We start from the raw sequence: 27,296 nt of genomic DNA, 5'->3' as shown, positions 1-27,296 counted from the left end.
AATTGCACTTATTTTTCACACACACTTGGATGATTTCAATGCACACCCAAATAAGTCCATTTCTGTGACTATTCTTGTATCATCCTCTCCATCTTGAGAGGAATTTACCTATAAATTCACAGATTCACCTCGTTTAATTGGCCACTTCAAAAGAAACCACTAAAAACAGCCCAAAAAACATAAGATGACACAAAAATAGTCTACAAAATCATGAGGAAATCGAGAGCACATTAACACAAGTCTTGGCTAACATCTTTATTTTGAACTTTGGCATTCTCTCCATCTTGAGCCAATCTCATCCAAAATAATTTTCCTATCATCATACAAGCATCGTTATAGACTCCATATCCGTTATATTCCCTTTTACCATTCTCTTCTATATGAATATGTCGGCTTTGGTGAAATGGATTTTTAGTTGAGAGGATTGATTTGGTAAAGTGGAGCTTCGGTTGTGGAGCTTGGACGGGAGGGATTTGGCTTCCAAGTCCTTTTTGTTGGACTTGATCAAATGAAGGAGGGGTTTTTACTATGTAGGTCTTGGGTTGGAGGACATTTGGTGGCTTGGCTTATGTCTATGTCATTTGGTGGTGTCTTGGAGGATTGACTGTTTGAGGTAAAGCTTCGAAAGTAGAATCATGAGAATTCCTTCGACTTTTCACTTGATCCAACCTCTCAAGTATAGTAGACATATCTGAGCCCAATTTGTCAAGACCTGCATTCGCCTTAGCTATTTCTCGGGAAATAGCATCAAGGTGGGCCAAAATGGTATCCATTATGGAAAAGGAGTTACCCAAAAAATAGAAAACACATTAGTTGTACAAAATATCCTCACTCTTTCTTTTTTATTTCGTGTCTCTCGGATCCCTCACTCTCAATCTCACAAGTGTTATAAGCTTGCTTGTACTCCGAGAGGTGAATCCAACATTTACAATGACTCCAAACAGAAAGGAAAATACACAAGGACGTATTACAATGACTCAAAGGAATTAAATGCACAAAGGAAAGTTAACACGAAGAATGGGTTCAAAACTAATTTACAATCTAGTAAATGGTCACTAGCTTGTAAATTGGTATTGGAATCAACAAAAGACACAACAAAACAAAACTAGAAGATCAAATTTTGAGCTTAAAATTTTTGTGTGAACAGTAACTTGGGTGATGTGGCAGCATACCATTGGTCACGGCCCCATAATTAGTCACTAGTTGAAGTTTACAAACTTTAGTTACTATGTAATGGAAATAATTGGTTTTGGAGGGAAAGTATATGTCTTGAATCTCCTTTAAGTCTAATCTTCAAAAGGCAAGACTTGAATTTGTACAATTCCCACAAAACAAGGTCCCTTGAAACAATGAAATTGGTTGGAAAGTAGATGTCAAGTCAAGGAAGTGATGCCTCAAGTCTTCTCACAAACAACTTTACAACTTGTAGGTTATCCTTTTTGAATCTATATTACACTTTTGGTTGTCTTAAGTTGTAAGATGAGATGAAGAAAAAGATGAAAACCACAACAACCTTCAAGAACACATCAACAACACAACAACAATTTCCACCCCACGGCCAACATCAACACACATCACGGCCAATTTTAGTGTCAACACACGACCAAGGTTATTTTTTGGTGTTGTATTTTTTTTATCAAGGGTGAAGGTTGTAATGAATGTTAAGAACTCAACAGCAACTTTATCAAGAACAACACCAACACCTACAACGTCCAACCAAGACTATAACAACAAGACCACACGTCAAAGAACAACAACTTCAACACACGGCCATGGCTTTGTTCACAATAACAACATTAATTTTTAAAGCTCAAATCTAGATCGACTCAAAGTGTTAATGGACAAGATACTAATACTTGAAACAACAACATAATAAAAATAAATCCTAGACTTAGACACACAACATTCGGCCAAGATACAACAACAACAAGTTCAACTTCCTTGCCATGATCTCAAGCTCAAGAACACGTCGTTTTTTTAATTTTCTTAGCAAGAAAGCCCAAGATTGGTATTGTAAGAACAAAACCAAAGATGGATCTGATACCAAATGATACAAGAAAAACTTGAAAGGCACGAAATTGGATCAAAACAGTCCAAACACACTCCAAAATAGTCCACAAATTACTAAGATTCTTGTACCGATTGGAGACCTCTCTTGGATTCACAAATATAACAAGAATACAAGATGAACAAGGTGTATTTCACACCAAAACAAAAAAAATATGTGAAGAAAATGATGAACACAAAATCACAAGATTCGGATTTAACAATAACAACAAGAACACAAGATTATAACGCAAACACTAAACATGATTACAAGAAAGTGAAGGGATAGATAAATAGACCACATGAAGGTATAATGTTAAGAACACAAAAATGGTAACTCTTGGACCCTTAACACTATACACAAAAATAAACCTATCTTTTACAAAGACATAAGATCAGAATCCACCTCCCAAGCATCAATGTTTCCAAGCAAACAACAATAAAAGAGAATTCACTCTATTGTTGTATCCTAGTTTCGATTTTGCCTCCAACGAGAAGAGAGGATTTGTGTTTTTCAATGTCTTAAGACTTACAACATCGTCAATAAAATAACAAAAGAAACCCTAGAGTGTTCCTTATATATTACATTGAAAATGGAAGACAAAATATCCCTTATACCCTTAAGAGATAAGCTCCCCTCTGGTGTAGAATAGTGGACTTTTTTGGTGTGGATTAAGCACTTAATTGCACTTATCTTGCTCACACACTTGAACTATTTCAATGCACACCCACATAAGTCCATTTCTATGATTATTCTTGTATCATAGGGAAATTTTGATAATGAAGACAAGCAGAAGCATGCTTTCGATGGTTGTACCATTTATTAAGAGTTGCCTAATGAATTGATGTTGGATTACTCTCAATGGCTTGTTGTAGGTTTATTGAAATATCATGCTGGCAAGTAAGTGATTTGAAAATATATATTTTTTTAAATAAAAAGTAGTACGTCAACATAATTATATGTGATGTTTATAAATTGTTAATGGTACAAGAAACAAACCAACAATCACTATCTGAAAAATAGTTCAAGATTAGGTTATCCAGAGTTGAACTTTGTCATTGCACAGCCACAGTTAAAGACTTGGTTCTACCTGATGTCGCAACCTAAAATATGCTGGAATGATGATTTAAATTAAACTAACTTTCTTTCAAGTGTGTAAATACGTATTCGAGACATACTGTTGTTTGAGTGTAAAAATATTTTTATTGATGTGTAAATTGCATATGTGATCATACATATCATACATAATGGCAATGTATTATTATAACTCATACAATAATGTGAACTGTTTTATGTTAAAGCTAAAAAAATGAATATAATTTTATCATACATAGATGAGAAAGTATAATACATTCTCATACATATATAACAAGATGTTAGAGTGTAAATCCTCCATAAAACATTGAGTTTATATATATAGTTAAGTATGATACATTATAATACATACGGTGCCATTAATTTTTAGTTATGTCAAAAAAAAAATTGCCTCATACATAGAAACTCAAGTATAATATCTTATCATACATGTAGTAGCCGTTATTGTTAACGAGTATTTTATACAAATAACACTAGCCTAATACATAGATAGAAATGTATAATACATTCTCATACCTTTGCCAAGTGAAGCAACGACTACGTTAATTAAACTAACTATCATCCAAGAATGTATTAAACGAATCATACACATACTGATGTTGGTGTGTACATCTAATATTTATAGATTAAAATTTTAAAATAGTGTCTAATTATTATTCAAACTAGGTGACATATTATAAGTGGTCATATAATACTATGAAAAATATACTTATATCTAACCTTAAATATAATAGCTGTATTCATACAAATTACAGTATAAAATCATCTCATACATTACCCATTTTTTCCAACCACGATAAATTATCGATCTTCTATTTAATATTTTTTTAGTCTGTCATGCATATTTTCTTATGTTTTTTAATCGTTTTTTATCTTTTATCCTGTTTGCACATGTAGTATTTAGATGTAATCTTCTACCATTTGAGAAAGAAATCGAAGTTGCAGCTTTATGAAAATTATAGATATATAACAACAAGGTGCTTCTTCAAAACACATATCGAGAATACATATCATAGACATTATCCAGATGCTTTATACGTTCAGACCTCTACTCAAGAAGACTATACAAAATCATGTGTTGTGGCTAAAAATGAAGAATCAATTACAAACATAATTAATGAATTCTGTATTCCTGCTGGATTACCGTGGCATATGATTGATGAGGTCCATGTTTCAGTTAACTGTGGCAAAAAGTTTCACTAGGTGTTGTCTGTAATTGTATTGAAGGAGAGAGTAATACGTGTCTACGACTCATTATCAAGTATAAGAAAAAGGGAACCATAAATGAGTTGGCAATGATGCTGCCTACTTACTTGTCAGACAGTGATTGTTTTGAAAAGACAGAGCGAACTGATTGGGCAACACTGGAAGCGGACAAGGACAAGCTTGGTCATCGCACTCAACTTATCAATCAAAACCTATTTGATGCTGACTACATTTAAAACATACCACAGCAAGCGGCTGATAGTCTGTAAGTGATTTTGATTTATATTTTTTTACATGTATAATTATGTTATAATTATTGAATGACCTATTAATTCATAATTTTTTTTCAAATCAAGTACTGTGGCATTTTTGTTGGTGCATATGTAGAAATATTAAGTGAAGGACCGGAAGTGCATTCATGTGGGTTTGACGCACAAAGTCAACGTGCACGCTATGCATTTATACTATAAATTACGGAGTGAGAGACAATTGAAGAATATACAAGTGATAATGACGATCCTCCACATCCAAGAAATAGTTATGTCTAATCAATTGATGAAAGTGCAATTATTACTTTACAGTAGCACAATTTTTTAATAATCTGCATGAAAACATCTAATTGTTGTTTTAGCAATAGATGTTAAACAATTACACCACTTGTTATTTTTTGATGTTGAATTGAAATTTAAATTTTATTGATCTCTTTAATCTGTTTATACATAAATATGTTATGTATAGTTAGTAGCTTCGTTTACTAGGGACATGTTACGATTTTAATTAAGTGTATTGCAATGACGTCCAACATATTGTATTGGTACTATCTAAGTTGATAGCTATTACATTTGACATACATTATATTGTATTGATACTATATAAGTTGGCAGGTATTACATTAAACAGTGATTTATATATAACGTGTAATAATAAATTATACATTAAAGTATTATTTTATACCTAATATATAACATTTTCAAGTACGAAACTTTATTTATAAGGCAGTTACATGTAATGTATGGATGTAGGGAATGTGATTCATACATTCAACATTTGTTTCATATATATAAAGTTAAGTATAATTTATAATCATACATATACTTAAAAGTTTTTAACTTAAACCAAAATAACGAAAATATTTACATCATACATAGTAACTAAAGTATAAAATGTTATCATACATATAAAACATAATTTTGTTTGAATGCAGATCTTATATTTAATCTTAGAAACACACAAAGTAAAAAATGTATAATACATTATCATACATTTAACACATTATACCACGATCAATTTGTATCATACATATAATATATTATCTTACATCTAGTTAAAATCTTATAACTTACACCAAAATAACGAAAATATTTTCATCATACATAGGAACTAAAGTATAAAACTTTATCATACATATAAAATATAATTTTGTTTTAGTACAGATCATACATTTAATCTTGGCAATACATAAACTAAGAAATGTATAACACATTATCATACATTTAACACATTATACCACGATTAATTTGCATCATACATATAAAGTTAAGTATAATATGTTATCTTACATATAGTTAAAAGTTTATAACTTAAATCAAAATAACGAAAATATTTACAGAGTACATAGGAACTAAAGTATAGAACTTTATCATACATATAAAATATAATTTTGTTTGTGTACAAATCATACATTTACTCTTGTCGACACACAAAGTAAGAAATGTATATTACATTATCATACATATAACACATTATACCACGGCCACTTAAATTAAACTAAATTTTATGTACGAGTGTGACGAAGATCGTTTGTTTAAAAATAAAACGGTATATGAGTTTAATTTTAAACAATGTTATACATTACATAGAACTGATAGTTGAATATTTAATTGTTTGTTATACAGTACATATGAATGACTATTTAGTGTTATAGCTGCCAAATAAGATAGCATTTATGCATCTTTATGTATAATATAGAGTGAAATAGTTACAGGAATGCATTATGATTTATGTATAATGTAGAACATTATTGTGTCAATCTCAAACTATTATTAAGAACTAAACTTCAAATAACAATATAAAAATAAATCAAAATGATTTCAGAATATCAACATCAACAAAGTAAATTGTTTATTCAAACAAAACCAAATTAAGCTTCATCACATGAAAAAATAAATTATCTTCTCCATGTTTTCTTTGGAAAAAAATTGCATGTCCGTCGGTTGTGACCTGCACGTTCGCATTTACCGCAACAATTTGAATTTGAAGAAAGTGATTCACTTGATTTCAAATGCCTTCCTTTCTTTGGCCTACTCGGAGGTCTTTTGTATTTGGGCTGCAAAACTTTTTCATCTTCTACAAATTGAGGAACATTCTAATCCTCTATGTCTGACTGAAACTATCAGGAGTTCATACGTCTTAACAATGGTATTTGTCCTGTACAATTCAGAGCAGTAACGATCATAATCTTTTACATTTACATTTTTACTCTTTAATACGAAAATTGCATGTGGACAGGGTATTTCATCAATTTGATATCAGCCACAGTTATACATGTCACGTTCAATATCAATAATGTACCTCCTTCTGGATTCATATACACAGTAAAGATAACTTGCAGATGCCTTAACCTGTTAGACAAATGATTAAATATATATGCTAACATAACAATTTATAATGAATAATAAAAATTTAGTTTCATAAATATTCGAATACATACCGTCATCCGTAAAGCCTTAGCACTATTAAGAGTCAAAATTTCTCCGAATCTTCTCCCTAATGTTGTATTGGTATAAGATGTAATTTCACTGTTCTTACAATTCCATGTGGCAAATAAAATTCTAACTTCTTCAAGGAATCCTAAAATAGAAAGTTCTCTAGCCTCTACTAAGCAACCATTAATACATTCGGAAATATTAAAGATCATCATTCTACCTCTATCAATAGGCGAGTGACTTCAAGACCATTTTTCATATCCAACTTCTTCTAGGTATTCCTTAACCCTGTGATTAACTTTAGCAACCTTTGACATAATGTAATCAAAATCTTCTTTTCTATAATCTTTAGCCATAGAATAATAAAGATCGCTAAGTCTGTCTTTGCTTTTTCTAAAATGTGTGCAAACGTTTTTCCATAAATGTCAAATACATGCTAGATGAGGGACATTAGATAAACAATGCTCACACCTTTTATGACACTCTCATTTAGATCCGATGCAACACACATGTTGTCCTGTTCGCCAAATGCTTCCCTAAACTGATGAAAAAAATCAAGTCCACACATTGTCATTCTCCGACTCCACAATACCGTAAGCTAATAACAGAATATAGCCTAATAAAAAAAACAATAACAATCCAATAAATTATGTGAATGTCAAACATATAGGTACTGATTTTTCAAGCCCAAAAATCCTTATACATACAACATTAGTGTATAAGCACATTCAATACATAAAAGATTGCATATGTTCATAGAGTAAACAAAAAAGTAAAGAATAATACCTGCACCATCAAGTGTGCTTGCCGATACAAAGGTTCCTTTGTATGGTCCATTTTAATGAGCACCATCAACAATTATAATAGGCCGGCAAAACTCGAAATCTCTTATCACGGGATGTAAGGCAATAAATAAGTATTTGAACTCATTATCCAATGCCTTATACATCCGAATGTACGAGTCAAGATACACTTGGTATAGCATAGAAATATAACGCGGTATTTTTCGATATACATCAGCTAGATCACTTCTAAGCATCCCAATTGCCTTCTCTTTTGCACGCTAAGCCTTCATGTAGTTAATATCAACTCCATAAACAACCTTCATCTCTTCAATTATGTCCGCGGGTATGTGTATTCTCTTGTGATTAATTAAATTTGGTGCTATAAATTCACTCACAAAAGTTGTAGTCGCAACCAAGTTATTCAGAACTCTATCAATAAGACTACATGTATGTTTTGAATCAAATGTTTTAATTACAAAAATATCCGATTGATTCATACAAGACACCGCCAAGACTCGTTTGCAATCTTTGTTATGATAGTGCAGGACATAACTGCATCAAATATAAACAGGTAGTCGATGTATTATAATATAGATATAAAATTCATGCTTTCCTAAAATGCTAAATTTGTGTGTGTCAGGTTTCATCATACATACGTCCGAATGTATGAGTATTAAATATACACTACTAATATATTTTTTCACGTTTTAAAATGTAGAACATCTCCGAATACATTACTACTTATTAGCAACCCCAGTTACATAAATCTTCAGCAATTCCTTGGTATATATTCAGCGTATAATATACACGATACATAACAGTAACAACAAACCTAAAATAACATGAAAACTGCAATTTGTACACAACTTTTGTTAGATTATAACCATATATTCAAACTTCAACAAATTTAAATATAAATTCGGTCCATACCTTTGTTTGTCAGATCGTTTAGCTTTGGTGTTGAAGCAATTTGCTAACACATATTTTGCCATTATCGCTACCAGAGTTTGCTTATCCTTATAAAGCTGATCAACCTTTATTTCAGTGTTCTTGCAATCAGTAATGAAATTTTTCACTTCAAATTCTGAAACATATAATGAATACTGATTTTGCGTTTCAACAACCATTAATGCAACATCAGATTCATTTCCTTCAATACAAAGAACAACACCCGTTTCACTATCAAACTCAATCGCTTTGTTAGACTTGTCGAAAGTTGAAATACACAGCGAAAAATTTATAAATCCTGAAAATTTTTTCTTCAATTCAATGTACACCCTCACCCCATTATCATTCCTTATAATAATTTGAGAGGAATTACCTTCAACAATGTATTTTACTTTAATTTTTTTACGAACATCATCAATATTCCATTCCATTGCAATTGTCACAATCAATTTAAAAAACGTTATACTTTTTAAAATAATAATTCCATCACTTTTGTATTGTTGATAAAGAATTTCGGACTCCCAAGTATCCAAATGGCGCAACAATATAGGATGTTCATATTGATTATTGAAGAAGAGAACAAACCAGATGTGGACGTGGTTTTTTTTTTTTTTTTGTGAATTCTAGATCTTAATTCAAAAAATAAATAAATTATGATGGTGTTTAAGATATTTTTTGAATTTGAATTTCAGTTACTATTTTTAATCATCCTCCAGACCACCACATCATGATAGTTAATTAATATCGTTAATTAAGCAATAGAATCATCCAATATGATCTTTTATTTCCATAAATATAGGCTAAACAGTTTTCTCATACATTTAAGCAATGTATGAGGATCCACAACATTATGTATTTTACCCAAAATCGAAAGAGAGAAAGTTAGCCGGTATTTTATGTAAATACTTTCATTAGGGAAGGGATATGTGTGGTTTATACAATAAATAAAACAAAAGTCCTACAATAATCAGAAAATCAATCATAAGATTTGTTTGATTTACAGATACAGAAATGCTGCACACGTTAAGCAGCTTCCTTCTTGATTTAAAAAACAAAATCATGAAAAGCAATAGGACTTAGCTTTTTCAGCCAACCCCTCTCGCCCCTCTTTGGTCTATGAATCCATCGTGTTGAAAGAAATCCATCACTAAAGCTTCAATACTGATGGTGCGGCTGAACGAATCAAGGACACAGCTGGAGGATGACGACTTCGTTGTGCACTACTTGATGTTGATCCTGAAGGACAAGTGCGCAAGCTAGGTGCATTAGACGAGGCTATAAACCTACTTGAATGGCTTCGTAGTTTTTTCTTCTCAATGGTCCTATCTTCTGCCCTAATATGCCGGATCTTTGCCTCATTCAAACTGGCTGGGAGGACACAATTGCACAGAAAGCCTTGAATAGAGTCAAAATAACAAATTAGTCCCAGTACTTACATAACAATACTCTAATATTAAATATACCAGATGATTTATTCGGTATAGGCACGCTAAGGCTGTATTTGTTTTTTTTTTTCAGATTCAAACGTTTAAATCTGAATGCACATCTGAATGATTAAGATATTGTCTCTAAATTTGAAAACTGAATGATTAAGATTGTTTGTTTTTAACATCTGAAGTGCAAAAAAAAATTATTTGTATATATAATAAAATAAAAAATACAATTTAAATAAAAAATTAATTATATATCAGAAAAGTATGTAATTTAATACAACAAAATTATTATTTGATTGAAAAAAAATATTTATGTTTGTTAGTGATAGTGGAGATGGTTTATAATGGTAGTTGCGGTGATAATGATTAATGTTAGTGATTAGTAATGTTAGTGATGAAAGTTGTGATAGTTTGTATTGTAGTGACTGTTATGATGACGGCGGTTGATAGTGGTGGTGGTGGTTGTGATGTGACATTGTTTGATGTTAGTAGTTGAAGGTGTTGATTGTAATGGCTGAAAAATGAATGCATGATGGTTGACAATGTGTTGGTGCTAGTTGGAGTTGTTAGTTGTGATGATGGATATGATTGTTAGTAGAGATAAATTGTAGCGATGATAGTGATTGAAGTGATGATAGAGGTGGCGTTACTAGTGACAATAGCGGTGGACGCTGAAGAATGTGTGGAGATTATGATGTATTAATGGTAGTTAGCGATGATGCTAGTTGTGATTGATGAGTTGGTCGATAGTAGGGATTGGTCGGTAGTGGTTGATGGTGATGGTGCTATTGACGGCGGTGATGCCGGTAAATATAATTAGAAAAATAAAGGTAGTAGGTGCGGTAGCGGTTGACAATAGTGGTAGGTAGTGATATTTGTTGTCGATAGTGGTGGTTGACAATGATGGCGATGACAGAGGTGGTGACTGGTGATTATGAAAAGGGTGGCAGTGAATATTATCCAATATCATAATACCTCTTCAGACCTTTAAGACTTGATTCTAGTTCTGAATGATTAACACCTATTCATACCTATTAAAAGCTAAAATCTTAATAGAAAACAAATGCACTAAATGGTCTGAAGTCAGAACCATCCAAATTCAAACCTCCATTAAATGCAAACAAATGAGCCCTAAGTATTTCAAATTTGAGATTATGTAATATCGTGCATGGCTTATGTCTAAAATGCAACTCAAACTACGCCCTCCGTTCACTTGTCCACTATTTCAAAAAGTTTTTCATTTTTATTTGTTACATTTAACATACAAGAAAAGACAGATACTTTTTTCATGTTTTACCCTTAGAATTAATTATTTATTCTCCAAATTATTTTTCAAGACTTAAACTACTAAACATCAAATAATATGGGCATTAAAGTAAAATACTCATATCAATTACTATTTCTAAAGGGGCTTGTGTAAAGTTCAAAGTGGACAAGCAAATGCGTAGAGAGAGTAACAGTTTTGGATTAAATTCAGTCTTTGGTACATTTGAGGTCTAGAAACTTCTACATGCAGGCTGGCTAGAAAAATCATGTGATTTATCAAACTAGATCCATCATTTATATTTCCACAAATCCAAAGACTTCAATAATTAACTTGATCAACAAGGGACCACTAATTATTTAAGACATTGTTTACCAAGTATTGCAAGCAAGGTCCATATAGAAAAAAGTGTTCATGTTGTCCAATTCACTATCAGTAGTTGGGTACAGGAAGGACAAAAGATGTTCAAAGTACTCAATGAAGCTTAAGTTAGTCAAACTCAACCTTGAGTAAATTCCATGAATACCATTCATGTTTTTTTTTTTTAAAAAAAAAAATTGGGGGTAGGGGAAAGGAAATGGGGGAGAGGATTATAATGTGGAGAATCAAACCTCCACCAATAAGATGAAAGTTCAAGTAACTAATCAACTAAGCTATTGCTTAGTAAAATTACTTTTGTTTCATTTAGGATTTAAATATCACCCAACTATATCACTTCCTACAATATCACTAAACCATTCCTATTTTCCTCAAAATATACTTCATTAAAAACCTTTTTTTCTCTCCTAGTTGGATGTCATGTCACGTTGAACTTTTATTTTAGTTAATACATTTACACGCATTTAACCCAACCAAAAACAATACAAGGACCAACAATATTTCCCTGCTTCTTTAGGATATAGAGAAAAAATTTAGATACTTTCACTAGTCCAATAATACATCATTTTTTTTATGAGGATCAACTGTTGCTTTAGTTATATATATAGAGAGAAATTCTTCATTCAGGTTCCGTTCACGAGTATTAGCCAGTATATCAACTTCTCTCTATACAATATGTTGCATCACTACTAAAAAAATTGAAAAAACCGATCATAAAAAATCGACCACGCATTGTGGTCAGAAAAAATCGACCACATGTAGTTGGTTTTATATTTTAAAATATCAAAATAATCATTTCAATAATTTTTGTATTAGTTATTATTTCTTTTAAAACTAAAAATTTTAAAAAAATAACAAAACCGACCACTTGAGGTCGGTTTTCTTTAAAAAAATAATTAAAAAATATTTAAAAAAAAACGACCACAAGTGGTTGATTTTTAAAAATTCCTTTTTAATTAGTTTTTTAAAAAACACGACCACTAGTGGTCGGTTTTTTTTTTAAAAGAATATTTTAAAAAAAACCGACAACTTGTGGTCGATTTTTAATTAAAAAAAAAATTTTAAAAATCGACCACTTGTTGTTAGTTTTTAATTAAAATTAAAAAAAATTTAAAAATCCGACCACAAGTGGTCGTTTTTTTATTTAAAAAAACGAATAAATTTTAAAAACCGACCACTTGTAGTCGATTTTTTAATTAAAATAAAAAAGAAAATAATTTTAAAAAACCGACCACAAAATAAAAAAGAAAATAATTTTAAAAAACTGACCACTTGTGGCAGGTTTTTTAATTAAAACAAAAAAGAAAATAATTTTAAAAAATCGACTACTTGTGGTCGGTTTTTAAACTAAAAAAATAAAAAAGTAAATAATGTTTAGAAACCAATAATTATATCTACGTAATCATATATATATATATATATTTCATTAAAAAATAATTATATATTAAAAAGTATTTTAAAAAGCGACCACTTGTGGTCAATTTTATTTTAAAAATTAAATTTAAAATATTTTTTAAAAGTCACCACAAGTGGTCGGTTTGGGAATTAAAAAAATAAAAAGAAAATAATTTTAAAAAATCGACCACTTATGGTCACTTTTGTATTAAAAAATAAAATATTATAAAAAAGAGACCACTTGTGGTCGATTTTTATTGAAAAATAATTATATGTAAAATCTAATATATAATTTTTTGAAATTACACTGATCACACATTAGAAAACCAATATAATAATAATAATAAATATCAATCAAGCTTAGATTTTGTAAAAAAAATTATACTAAGAAATATATCAAATAAAATTAATAAATTACATTAATTAAAATCTTTATCTTTTACTTATGTTTCAATATATAAAATAAATATAATGTAGTGATCGATCGAATAACAATGTAGTCAAAAAGTAGTAGAATCTATCCAAACATATTGAATACCTTGATTTGAAACGATAGAAGTAATTATTGTACGTTGAAGTTATATTAATGTAAGCTAATCAAATTAATCGATAACTCATCCAAGTATGTATATGAAATACGTCGCATTATATTATTGGATAATATACTCGTGTACGCATGTGATGTATATAGTACGTATTTAGAACTTGATATAGACGATAGTGTGCATGTGTGTGTATGTATAGGTATATATATAGTATATATATATATATATATTATATATATATTATGTAGTGAAGGTATAATAACATAAGATAAACTAACTGATGATTCATCTGAGTATATGTGAAATACGTTGTAATTATTATGAAATAGTAAAATCGTGTACGTAATGTATATAGTACGTATTCAAGAGTTGATATATATATATATATATATATATATATATATATATATATATATAACCGATAATTCATCTGAGTATATGTGAAGTACGTTGTAATTATTATGGGATAGTAAAATCGTATATGTAATGTATATAGTACATATTATAGAATTGATATATATATATATGTGTGTGTGTGTGTGCGCGCGCGCGCGCGCGTGCGCGGGTGCGTGCGTGCGTGTGTGTATGTATGTGTGTGTATATATATATATATATGAAGTAGTGATCGATGAACAATGTAGTAAAAAACTAGCAGAATCTATCCAAACATATTAAATACCTTGAATTAAAATGATCGGAGTAATAATATACTGTACGTTGAAGTTATATTAATGCAAGCTAATAATCAAATTAATCGATAACTCGTCAAAGTATGTATATGAAATACGTCGCTTTATATTATGGGGTAATATACTCGTATACGTACGTGATGTATATAGTACGTATTTAAAACTTGATAGTCGATAGTGTGTATATCTCTGTGTGTATGTAAACCGATAATTCATCTAAGTATATGTGAAATACGTTGTAATTATTATGGGATAGTAAAATCGTGTATGTGATGTATATATTCGAAGCTTACATTTATATATATATGTGTGTGTGTGTGTGTGTGTGTGTATATCTCTTGTATAGTGATGTTCGTAATACATAGTCAAAATTAGACACATAGGAAGTAACATTAGTTTTTTAGACGTAAAAAGTTGATTGGTAAATAAATTTTTGACTTTTGGCATATAAGTGTGGTCATTTGAGAATGAATAGTGAGTCAAAAATGTTTAAGTGTAGTTACTTGAAAGGTGGGCTTGTGTTTTGACTATAGTTAAGTGTGGTCACTAGAGAAGTGAGTTATTAATTCAAATACGCCATTTTACATAATTTTATATTTATTAAATTATTTTTTGTAAATATGCACATTCATATTTTTCAAAATACATTATCTAGTTTTTTATTATTATTATTATTATTATTATTATTATTATTATTATTATTATTATTATTGTTATTATTATTAATTTATTTCAAATTTATTACCGACAATTTTATATAATAATTTTACATAACATTAATTTTACATGCTTAGTTTATTTTGATACCAACGTCTTATTATTTCAATAAAATAGCAGACCTAATTTCTCAATTTGTCGATTTTCTAGCCATCTTGTACACAATTAATGTCAATTCTAACCTAATTGATATTTGATCCCTTTTTAAATAATTTTAATCTCAGCCATTGATCAAAACCGATCCAACGACTGAGATCCCATCACTCTCCTCTTTCCTTTTAAACAAAACCTAAACCCCAATCCCTCCATTCTCACCAACAACCTACCCCCCTCTCTCTCTAACCTAAACCACAATCCCTCTATTCTCACCAACAACCGACCCCCCTCTCTCTCTCTACTTTCTCTCTTCTTTCTAAAAAACTCTCTTGTCGTCGCCCTTCTCCATCACCGACGAGTCATGACCAGCTGCTGCTCTGCTGCCTCCACCCTCCTCTTCCGTCGATAAGCCTCGCCGAATGTGATTACCGACGGGCTCTTCATCTTCAGCGCCGCCAGCCTCCGCCACCAGACAAACCAGCCTCTGCTCCACCACTGATCGGCGAATCTCCTCCCGCCAACCGCCTCCGACGCCTCCCTCACCTGTTAACAGTCCCCCCCTCAATGGCATCTCCAAGTATGTATTTTTTTTCTTTTTATCCTTTGTATTAAAGTAACTGTATAAAGTAAGGATAGTCAAATTTATAGTTCAAAATATTATTTATAATATTAAATTTAGTATAATATGTGCCAAGTAAAAATGAAACTGAGGGAGTAAATTGTTAAACTCTCGAAATTTGTGTTTGTGATTATGTGTGTTTGTGTGTGTAGGAGTAGGTAGATGTCAAAGAAAGAAACCTGAAATGCAAAATCAACGTTTTCGTAAAAGCCTTCAAAGAAACTGTGTTTTAGTTCATATGGTTAGTCATTTTTTTCTAATATTTTTTACCCGAGCTCCACCATTTTTACTACCTTATTGACTCGAACCCACAATCTGAGAGTTGGTGTTGAGGGGTGCTTACCACCGAGCTATTCTCTCTTGTCTTCATGTGGTTTCTCGAAAGTTTGGGACAATATGACTGAATTTCTAGTCTTACTTCTTGAGCTGTCTAGTTTATTATGTGTTTGATTCTCTTCTAAATGTTTACTTGTATTTGGCCTAACTAAAATGTAACCGCAAAAACCATAGTTGGAACTTGAAATAAACAATGTTTTACCAATTGCAAAGTCCATATTATTAATTTCGTTTAATGTAGTGAATCGATTCATTTAATGTTGTGCGGCTATATTTTGAACTGATTTGGCATGATTGAAATTGTTTGCTTGATTGCTGTGAAATTTTGGTAAAGGAAGATTTTTCTCTTCTTACAATTTAAGTTTAGGTACTTGAAATGTGAACTTGTGTTTTGAATTTATTAAAGTGTGGTCACTTGAGTAGTTAATTAGTGACTCGAAAATGTTTAAGTTTATGTACTTGAAATGTGAACTTGTCAATCAAATTTACTAAAGTGTGGTCACTTGAGTAATGAATTAGTGACTCGAAAATACTTAAGTTTAGGTATTTGAAATGTAAACTTGTCAATTGAATCTACTAAATCTGGTTACTTGAGTAGTGAACTAGTGACTCGAAAATATTTAAGTTTAGGTAGTTGAAATGTGAGCTTGTCAATTGAATTTACTAAAGTGTGTCACTTGATTAGTTAATTAGTGACTCAAAAATGTTTTAAGTTTAGGTACTTGAAATGTGAACTTGTCAATTGAATTTACTTAAGTGTGTCACTTGAGTAGTTAATTAGTGACACGAAAATGTCTAAGTTTAGGTACTTGAAATGTGAACATGTCAATTGAATTAACTAAAGTGTGGTCACTTGAGTATTGAATTAGTGACTCGAAAATATTTAAGTTTAGGTAGTTGAAATGTGAACTTGTCAATTGAATTTACTTAAGTGTGTCACTTGAGTAGTTAATTAGTGACACGAAAATGTCTAAGTTTAGGTACTTGAAATGTGAACATGTCAATTGAATTAACTAAAGTGTGGTCACTTGAGTATTGAATTAGTGACTCGAAAATATTTAAGTTTAGGTAGTTGAAATGTGAACTTGTCAATTGAATTTACTAAAATGTGCCACTTGAGTAGTTAATTAGTGACTCGAAAATGTTTAAGTTTAGGTACTTGAAATGGGAACTTATCAATTGAATCTACTAAGGTGTGGTCACTTGAGTATTCAATTAGTGACATGAAAATATTTAAAGTGAATTGGTGAGTCAAAAATGTTTAAGTGTAGTTATTTGAAAGGTGGACTTGTGTTTTGAATATAGTTAAGTGTGTCCACTAGAGAAGTGAGTTAGTGAGTCGAAAATGTTTAAGTGTAGATACTTGAATTGTAGACTTGTGTTTCGAATATTGTTAAATATGGTCACTAGAGAATTGAGTTAGTGAGTTGAAAATATTTAAGTGTAGGTACTTGAAATGTGGATTTGTATTTTGAATTTAGTTAAGTGTGGTCACTTGAGAAGTGAGTTAGTGAGTCGGAAATGTTTAAGTGTAGTTACTTGAAAGGTGGACTTGTGTTTTGAATATAGTTAAGTGTGGTCACTAGAGAAGTGAGTTAGTGAGTCGAAAATGTTAAAGTGTAGGTGCTGGAAATGTGGACGTGTGTTTTGAATATAGTTAAGTATGGTCACTTGAGAAGTGCATTAGTGAGTCGAAAATGTTTAAGTGTAGTTACTTGAAAGGTGGACTTGTGTTTTGAATATAGTCAAGTGTGGTCACTTGAGAAGTGAGTTAGTGACTTGAAAATGTTTAAGCATAGGTACTTGAAATATGAACTTGTGTTTTGAATATAGTAAAGTGTGGTCACTTGAGAAGTGCATTAGTGAGTCGAAAATATTTAAGTGTAGTTACTTGAAAGGTGGACTTGTCAATTGAATCTACTAAAGTGTGGTCACTAGAAAAATGAGTTAGTGAGTCGAAAGTGTTCAAGTGTAGGTACTTGAAATGTGGACTTATGTTTTGAATATAGTTAAGTGTGGTCACTTGAGAAGTGAGTTAGTGACTTGAAAATGTTTAAGTGTAGGTACTTGAAATGTGAACTTGTGTTTTAAATTTAGTTAAGTGTGATCACTTGAGAAGTGCATTAGTGAGGCAAAAATATTTAAGTGTAGTAACTTGAAATGTGGACTTGTATTTTGAATATAGTTAAGTGTGGTCACTAGAGAAGTGAGTAGAAAATGTTTAAGTGTAAGTACTTGAAATGTGGACTTGTATTTGAATATAGGTAAGTGTGGTCACTTGAGAAGTGCATTAGTGAATCCAAAATGTTTAAGTGTAGTTACTTGAAAGGTGGACTTGTGTTTTGAATATAGTCAAGTGTGGTCGCTTGAGAAGTGAGTTAGTGACTTAAAAATGTGTAAGTGCAGGTACTTGAAATGTGAACTTGTGTTTTGAATTTAGTTAAGTGTGGTCACTTAAGAAGTGCATTAGTGAGTTGAAAATGTTTAAGTGTAGTTCCTTGAAAGGTGGACTTGTGTTTTGAATATAGTTAAGTGTGGTCACTTGAGAAGTGAGTTAGTGATTTGAAAATTTTTAAGCATAGGTACTTGAAATGTGAACTTTTCATTTTGAACTTAGTTTAGTTTGGTAACTTGTGAAGTGACATGAAAATATTTAGGTGTAGGTACTTGAAATGTGAACTTTTCATCTTGAATTAAGTTTAGTTTGGTAACTTGCGAAGTGAATTAGTAACTTGAAAATGTTTAGGTGTTAGATACTTGAAATGTGAACTTTTTATTTTGAATTTAGTTTAGTTAGGTAACTTGTGAAGTGACTTAGTGACTTTAAATGTTTAAGTGTAATTAGTAGAATTATGGATTAGCGACTTTTGTTTTGAATTTAGGTACTTGAAATGTGAACTTGTGTTTTGATTTTAGTAAAGTGTAGTCACTTGAGAAGTGAATTAGTGACTTTAAAATATTTAAGTGTAGGTACTTGAAACGTGAACTTTTCATTTTGAATTAACTTTAGTTTGGTTACTTGTGAAGTGAATTAGTGACTTGAAAATGTTTAGGTGTAGATATTTGAAATGCGAACTTTTGTGACTTGAACTAATTATTTGAATGTGATTAATTGTGTAGATGTAACCTGATTATAGCTGGATATATCAACGAAGTATTGATAATAGAATGGGTGAGGCTAAGAATGAAATGCGGATGGTGAGTTGTAGTTTTTAGTTTTTTGTATGTTTTATAGTTTGGATTTGGAACCTCTGATAAATTTTGTATATAATTTGATTTTTAATGTTTGTATTCTTATGACGGTTAGTTGATTGTATATCAAATGATTGGTGGGCTGTATTGTAAATAATTTGATTTGATTTTTAATGTTTGTAAATGATTGGTGCACTGTATTGTAAATAATTTGATTTTTAATGTTTGTATTTTTCAAATTTTCAATATATATTTTTTTAAATTATCAAAAAAATGACCATATGTGGTTGATTTTTCTGATTTTTTTTACAAAAAATCTACCGCATGTGGTTGGTTTTCTTTTAAAATTAATTAATTAATTTAATGAAAACTGACCACAAGTGATCGTTTTTTTTAAATTAATTAATTACTTTATAAAAAAAATCGACCACATGTGATCGGTTTTTTCATAAAGTAATTAACTAATTTAATGAAAACCAACCACATGTGGTCTGTTTTTTTATAAATTAATTAATTAATTTTAAAAGAAAACCAACCACATGCGGTAGATTTTATTTTTATAAATTAATTAATTTATTTTAAAAAAATCAACCACTTGTGGTCGGTTTATTTTGAATTTTTTATTTTTAAAATTATTTTTTTCTATTTTAATAAAATAATAATGAATTTTAAATATATATATATATATATATATATATATATTAATAAACCAACCACACGTAGGTTTTTAAAAAGTTACCATAATTTTACCGACCACATACTTTGATCGTTTTTTAGTAGTGCATGTCATGAGCACCATAAAAAACATAATATTAGTACTTCATCATTATCACTACACTGCCCAGGAAACATATCGATGAGTTAAAGCTATGTCAAAAAAAGATTTCCCCGAGTCCTCCGTCCGATCCCTTTAAAGTACTACATTAATGCTTTAAAGTCATTTTTTCTTTATCTATCTTAAATGGAGTAGTAGATTTGCAACTTTTGTTCATTTTTTTTTTTCTCAACTTTTGTTAGTTTAAGATGTTTTAAAGTCTATGATGTTTTGATGGAAATAAGAATTAGAACATTATTGCGATATAATACACTAGGAAATTTGGTGTGAGGTATAATAGATAAATAGACTTGAGATAAAATGGACTATTTTATTCCATGTTTGGTGTGAGGTATTAGTAACAAGATTATTTATCCCACCATTTATACTATAGTTATGGGATAAGTTATCCCATATATATGGTGGAATAATTAACCCTGAAATGACTAGTCCTGAGATTAATTACACCTATATAACTCTTTTCAAACCAACCGACCCCCTATGTTAACGATGTGACTATTATCTCATTAATTCAATAGTTATGCTAGACTTGGCGCAATTTTCAGAAGAGATTAAATTATCGTCACAACTACACAAACAAAAAAAACGTAGATTCAGACAACAGAAATATCCGTTTCAAAACCAAAGCAAACAAAAAGTCATTAATTCCTTTTGCCAATCCATTAATTTGTTCCCTCCATATCCTAGAGTAGCATGGAAATTTTTTTGGTCCCTTTATTGTTTTTGGTTGGTTAAATGTGTGTAAAAGTACATTAAAAAAAAAGTTTAATATGACATAACATCCAACCAAGGCCGGCTCTACATAGTTAAAAAATAGGTAACCATCTTAGGCTCCTAAATTTGAGGGGCCTCATTTTTTTACTATGTGGGAATATACTGAGTTTGTTATTGTTGTTGTAATAGATTATAGGCTTTTTATAAAAAAAATTTATTAAGAACTATTCGTAGAAAAAATAACTTCTTATATAAAAATAAAGAATTATTAGAAATTTGATGTATTTAAACTTTAAAGTACTATGCCTCAAGAAAGATTAAATGCATTAGTTATATTAACAAAAATATTATTAGAAGAAATCAATTATAAAAAATACTAACAACTTTACATCTCAAAATATCTAAAATATAGATTTTATAAGAATATATATATATTCTTAAAAATTTAAGGCCTTCATTCAATTTTCTCCTTAGGCCACCGAAATAATTGAGCCGCCCCTGCATCCAACTAGGAGAGAGGAAGTTTTTATTGTGAAATATATTTTGAGGAAAATAAGGATAATTGGGTGATATTATAGTCATAAATGAAACACAAGTGATTTTACAAGACAATTACCCAAACATGGGGTGACCTTTCGGGGAATTTACTCGTCAAACCTTCAACTTTACCACAATAGAATTAAGAAAACAAAAAGGGAACATCTTTAGAAAAATAAAGATAAAATACATCATTTCACCCATGAATTTGTCCGCATAATTTACTTTAGACCCTTAACTTCACGGACAATTATATATCCCTTAACAACTTTAAATTGAATTAAATTCCACCCTAAGACTGTAATACCAGTCTCATTACAGAAGGTGTATCACACACGTTGTCACATCATTGCTACATCAAAAATTATTTGAATTTTAACTTTTTTTTCCTTCCCCTCTCTCTTTTCCATAAAGGTACCCTTCATCTCCATTAATGTCTTCTCTATTGATTAACTTGAAAAAGTTAAATGGGAGGTAACAAAAATATTTTTAAATTAAAAATGGTGACAACTTTGATCAGCTAAGGTCAAAACTTTATTTAAATTGTAATTAAGTTAATTAGGGTGTAAAGTATATTTTTTAAAAAGTCCTCCAATTCCAAATTTCAAATTTTAGAGTTTCCCTCCTTTTCTTATCTTTCAATCTTTCTACTTTTTTTTTCTCCCCATCTTCTTCTTCTTCTTCTTCTTATTTTTCTCTCTTTAGATTTTCCTTTTCTTCCATTTTCTCTTCTTCTTCTTTTTTTCTCTTTTCATTTTGTTCTTCCTTTTTTAATTTTGTGAACTATTTTAAAAAAAAATTAAAAGTTTTGAAAAGAAATTTTTTGATTTCTTTTAAAAATGAATGAAGAAATAATTTAGCAAATTCAACAACAACGAGAGTTGCTTCAGCAACTACGGTAATTGCTGCAACAACTACTATTAGTTGTTGTGTTACAACAATCATCGAAGTTGTTGCAGCAACAATCGAAGTTGCTGCAGCAACAATCGAAGTTACTGCAGCAACAATACTTAATTTCTGAAAAAAAATTTGATTGGAGGAAGAGCCCACAAAAAAATAATATTTATGGTAAAAATAGAGGTGGTGGTGCTGGTGGTGACGCCGAATGAGAAGATGACATTTGTTGTGGTGTTGATAGCGACGATATTAGAGGAAAAAAAAAATAGGCAATAGTTATATAGAGGGAGGAAATAATGGTGAATATGGAAGAGGAGGTAATGGTAGTGATTGTGATAGTGAAGGAAGAGGAGGTGGCCATGGCGGGCGGCAACAAAAAGGGTGTGAGGGAGGAGTGGTGGTGATGGTGTAGGGATCTTTGTGTAAATAATAAAATTTTAGGGTTTTAAAATTAGTGTCATTAACACTAATTTTAAAATTATCATCTATACTCAATATTTAAGACTTGTGTCACTCTTTTTTAGTTTTGAAACATTTTTGTTACCCTTAATTAATTTGCCCGATTAACTTTATTCTTTGCTAATTAAAAAAAATAAAATTTGACTTTAGAAAATCCTAATCTTCATAAAATACAACGCCTTTTATTTTTATTGTTGAGTTTGAATTTTTTAGTTTATTTGGGCAAAAAGAAACAATTAAAAATTTTCAAAAAATAAAATTAAAAGGCGAAGGAATGGAGGGTGTTTGAAGAAGAAGACAGTGGGGGTGAGGGTGTCGTGAGGTGTGGAGTTGTGTTTGAAGGAGAAGTAATGAGATTATGAGAAGAAGATGGGTGAGGTGGATGGGTTGGAAGGAGAATGATTGAGGTTTTTGAAGATGAAAATGGTGGGGAGACGGTTTGAATAGATGAAAGATGGTGGGGTAGGAGGTAATTTTAATTTTTTTATAATCATATAATAATTTTATTAATGGTAGAATTAATTTTTTTAAAAATTACACGCTTTTAGTTTTTTTAAAAAAAAAAATTTATGTCACGTCAGTTTTAGGGGTGAAATTTATTCATTTAAAAGTTGTTAAGGGAGGTATATAATTGCCCGTAAACTTAAAGATCTAAAATAAGTTGTGCGGATAAGTTTAGGAGTGAAATAATATATTTTCTCAAAAATAAAATAATAGCTTCACGACAACATGAGATAAATAACACATTCCACTAATATGGTAGGTTGCTCATTTACTACCAACTTATTGTTTATTTTTTAGAAAATACTCAATTACCCTCTGAACTATATTTCAAAAGGCTAGGATACACCTCAATTTAAAGGGGATTCTATTACTCCCCGAACTAATTAAAAATGTAATTTTGACGTCCTTAGTGTTTATGTGGTGCCTACGTGGCACACACGTGTGCCTATATGGACACTTCAGTGTGTTGTGCCACGTAGACATCACGTAGGCACTAAGGACGTCAAAATTACACTTTTAATTAGTTTAGAGGTAATAGGGTCCTGTGTCATACACTTTTTGGATATAGTTCAGGGATAATCGGTATTATCTCTTTATTTTTCGTTTCTTATGCAATAAGTCATCAAACGAACCGCTTTGAGAAGTAATCCAAACAATCAGGCATAAAACAACAACATGATTTCAAAGGCAGTGATCATGTGCTTTAACAATGCGTACAGTGAAAAAAATGAGACCCAAAGAAACGAAAGAGGGTGGAGTAATTACCAAGTCGTGCCAGTCTATTAACCCATCGAGGAATCGGCTTCCCTGTTAACCGAACGCAAATGTCACTGCAGAAATGGTTGCAATTCTTTGTGATTAGATTGTATGAGTTGCCAGTATACTCCTCTACCAATTTCTCCATAAACGAACGGACCTCTTTTAGACCCAAGTCTGTTCTTCCTATAAGAATTGATTTTCTAAATGTGAAACCAGGGCATTGCTTCGGTTCCACTTCAAATATCCCAGTAGTCGGATGTTCATGAGCACCAAATGCATATTCAACTCCATGAACTATCAAAATAAGGAACAACTCTTCATTCACAAAAAATAGTCCGGATTTTCTAGTCAATAATATCAAAGAATATCCGGTCTACCGCAACTTTTTCTATATTATTTCTTTTTTCATGATAATATATGAGAAGGAAGGCCGGCATGTTTCAATAGTTCCCCTTTTTTTCTCAAAACGATCAAGTTCCAAATCTCCATCGACCATACCAACCAATTGCATTAGTTGTATGTAGCAGCAAACGTGCCCTAAGGGTATATGTTGAAGTGAAAAAACTGAACTAGAATGATGTCGTCACCAAGGGATGTCACGAAAATATAGCAATCTCCAGTTAAATATTTTGGAAAATAAAGGCCGAGAAATGGTGGAATTTTCTACCAAACCTGACTCAGTCACTACACAGCTTCGGTAGATATGGAATTTCCCACTTACTAGAAATACAACACCTACCCAAGTTAAAGAAAACGATTCATGTTATGGTAAAAAGACACACATTTGTAGGAATTAAGCCATTTGAAATGAACCCCCAAAAGATCCCTACGGATCCAACAACGGTGTAACTCAAAAAAAAAAAGCAAAACAGAATGAGATTTTACAGATTAAAGCAAACAGTTTACAGATAAAACCCCGAATTCCTTAAGATAATGAAACTCAAAATCAAAGATAAGATGACCAAACACGCGCGCGCGCACACACACAAATGACAAACTTCTGCATAAGTTCTTGAGAGAATCAAATCTTATATTTTAAGGCCAGATACCAATTGAATCGATACCATAAATAAACAGAAAGGTCCAAGAATAGGAGATCTGGAAGGACACAAACCTTGAACCCCAGAATGGTAAGCACCAAGGCCAAGCCAGTAAGCATATCCATTGATGGGAGTGAGATCGTACACATTCAGGTAAACTGGAACAACCCCAGTCTTCCTCTTCCGCCGTAGCATTCGACACAGCATCTTCCAATCTTGAATCTTTCGATCAAAGGTATTGAAGAGAAACTTTGCAGTGGAAGATGGGGCATAGGAAAATTCTCCTCCGAAAGCAAAATTGTATAGTATGAGAAATTTCAGTTGCAAATTCTTGAATATTGTAATACGAAAACTGAAACTTTTTCAATATAAACTACTGTTTTTACAGAAAAAAAAAATGATGGCGTTTTAGAACAAAAACAAATTCACATGCGCAGGAAAAAATTAATATAACAAAACATGGAGTTGAAATTTAGAATTCAGTTACTATATTAGGTTACATAAGTACTCCATTTGTTTTTTAGTCCGTTTAAAAAAAAATAATTTTTTTTTTTGTAATATTTTAATTTCAACTTTCGTAACATGTTTAAGATTGTAAAATTAAAAGATATTTTGATATATTTGACACAACTTTAATTTAAGACTACAAGATTCAAAAATTTCTCTATTCTCTTAAATTTTATGTCAAATTAACGTAGGGAGTATATTTTTTCCACGAAGTAAAAGAAAAATTATTAGAATCCTCCGACGGCACTTGCAGCGACTCCGTTTATTAACGCCGCTAGTGTATAAAGTGAAACCCAATCGTAACCTTAATTCATCTACTAATCCCTTTGGCCAAAAATAATAATTTTACGGATTTAGAGTTGAAGTTGAAACTGAATTTGGTGTTGTGTTTGATCATAATAAAAATTAAAATTATTTTTAAAATTTTGTGAAAGAAATAAGAGTAAGAAAACTGAAAACAAATAAAATTTATTTTCATTTCTTAAAAATATTTTTTTATTAAAGTGAAATAATTTTTATGAATAAACACCACTATTTTTATTATTCATTAAAGCAAAATCAACAACAACAACAAACCCAGTGTATTCCCACTTAGTGGGGTCTGGGGGGGTAAGATGTACGCAGTCCATACCTCTACCTCTGATGAAGTAGAAAGGCTGTTTCCGAAAGACCCCATTCATTAAAGCAAAATAATTTTTCAAAAAAAATTTCATGCCTAAACATCTATTGAAATTTTACAACTAGTTAAATTGCCTCCTAAAGTGGTAAGAATTATGGTACCAATACAGGAAATTATATGTGGTGACCCCAAATTTAGGTGATTTTGATATTTTACCCTAAATAAAAAAATCTTAGGTAAATAACCTTTATTAGTTTACTGTCATATCAAAAGAAGTATTTTTCCCCTGAACTCATCTCTATTCTCTTTAATGCCCTGAACGCATCTCTCCTCTCCAACGCCTTACTCTTTCTTGTTGTTGCTCTTTCTCTTCATCGCACTACTTTATTTCTTTGTTGCTATCTCTTTCAAATCTTCAAACTCGCGATATACCGAAAGAGATGGAAAAACTTGCGATAATTTTACATCTTCAAGATATTATAAGTTGTGGGTTTTGTATATTTTTTTATAAATGTTACTTAAATAAAAGTATTAGGATTTGTAATTAACTTTGAATTGAAGTCATTGTTTGATTCAAAAATAGGAGAATCTCTAACCTGCATAGCGTACTATAAAAATGATTTGTACATTTAGTTTTTTTTTATTGAAAAAATAATAGTGCTTTTATTGTTTGTAAGCGTCCAGTGTGTTTTTGTTAGTATACATTTATGTTTAAAAATCAATAACTGTTCTATGTTTTTTCTTTTGTAGTCATGTGTTGCTTCTGACGAAGAAATAAAGCCTCCCTCAATGAATGTTGCTTCTAATTCTTCAGGACTTTTACCTTTAAACTTAATTGACATCATTGTTGATGTATGTTTCTACTAAATTCACTTTATCATTTACATGTATTTTACATCAATGTCTATTAGTATACTAAAAAAGTTGCAACTTCACTTTTTATATATTTTACCAATGGAGAATTCTCTGTCACTC

The 27,296-nt window shown here is 30.7% G+C and overlaps 1 protein-coding gene across 1 annotated transcript; it reads right to left on the bottom strand.

Annotated features, from left to right (window-relative positions):
• Window positions 1–9,550: 9,550 nt before the first annotated feature.
• On the bottom strand, window positions 9,551–25,671 carry LOC107846641 (deSI-like protein At4g17486). Its single transcript, XM_016690967.2, has 3 exons — window positions 25,270–25,671; window positions 24,162–24,449; window positions 9,551–10,181 (listed from the first exon to the last, which is right to left on the bottom strand). Exons 1-3 carry the CDS (start codon window positions 25,400–25,402, stop codon window positions 9,934–9,936), a joined length of 669 nt encoding a protein of 222 aa, XP_016546453.1. The 5' UTR covers window positions 25,403–25,671; the 3' UTR covers window positions 9,551–9,933.
• Window positions 25,672–27,296: the final 1,625 nt, after the last annotated feature.

Source organism: Capsicum annuum, chromosome 8 (assembly GCF_002878395.1).
Source record: "Capsicum annuum cultivar UCD-10X-F1 chromosome 8, UCD10Xv1.1, whole genome shotgun sequence".
NCBI lineage: Eukaryota > Viridiplantae > Streptophyta > Magnoliopsida > Solanales > Solanaceae > Capsicum > Capsicum annuum.
This window is presented reverse-complemented; position numbering and strand designations above follow the sequence as displayed.

Coding starts and splice junctions, on each gene's coding strand:
- LOC107846641 (XM_016690967.2), bottom strand. CDS start 25,402: ATGCTGTGTCGAATGCTACGGCGGAAGAGGAAGACTGGGGTTGTTCCA. Junction 24,450..25,269: donor TTACCATTCTGGGGTTCAAG/GTTTGTGTCCTT, acceptor TTATTTTGATAG/TTCATGGAGTTGAATATGCA. Junction 10,182..24,161: donor TAATAGACTGGCACGACTTG/GTAATTACTCCA, acceptor ACTCTATTCAAG/GCTTTCTGTGCAATTGTGTC.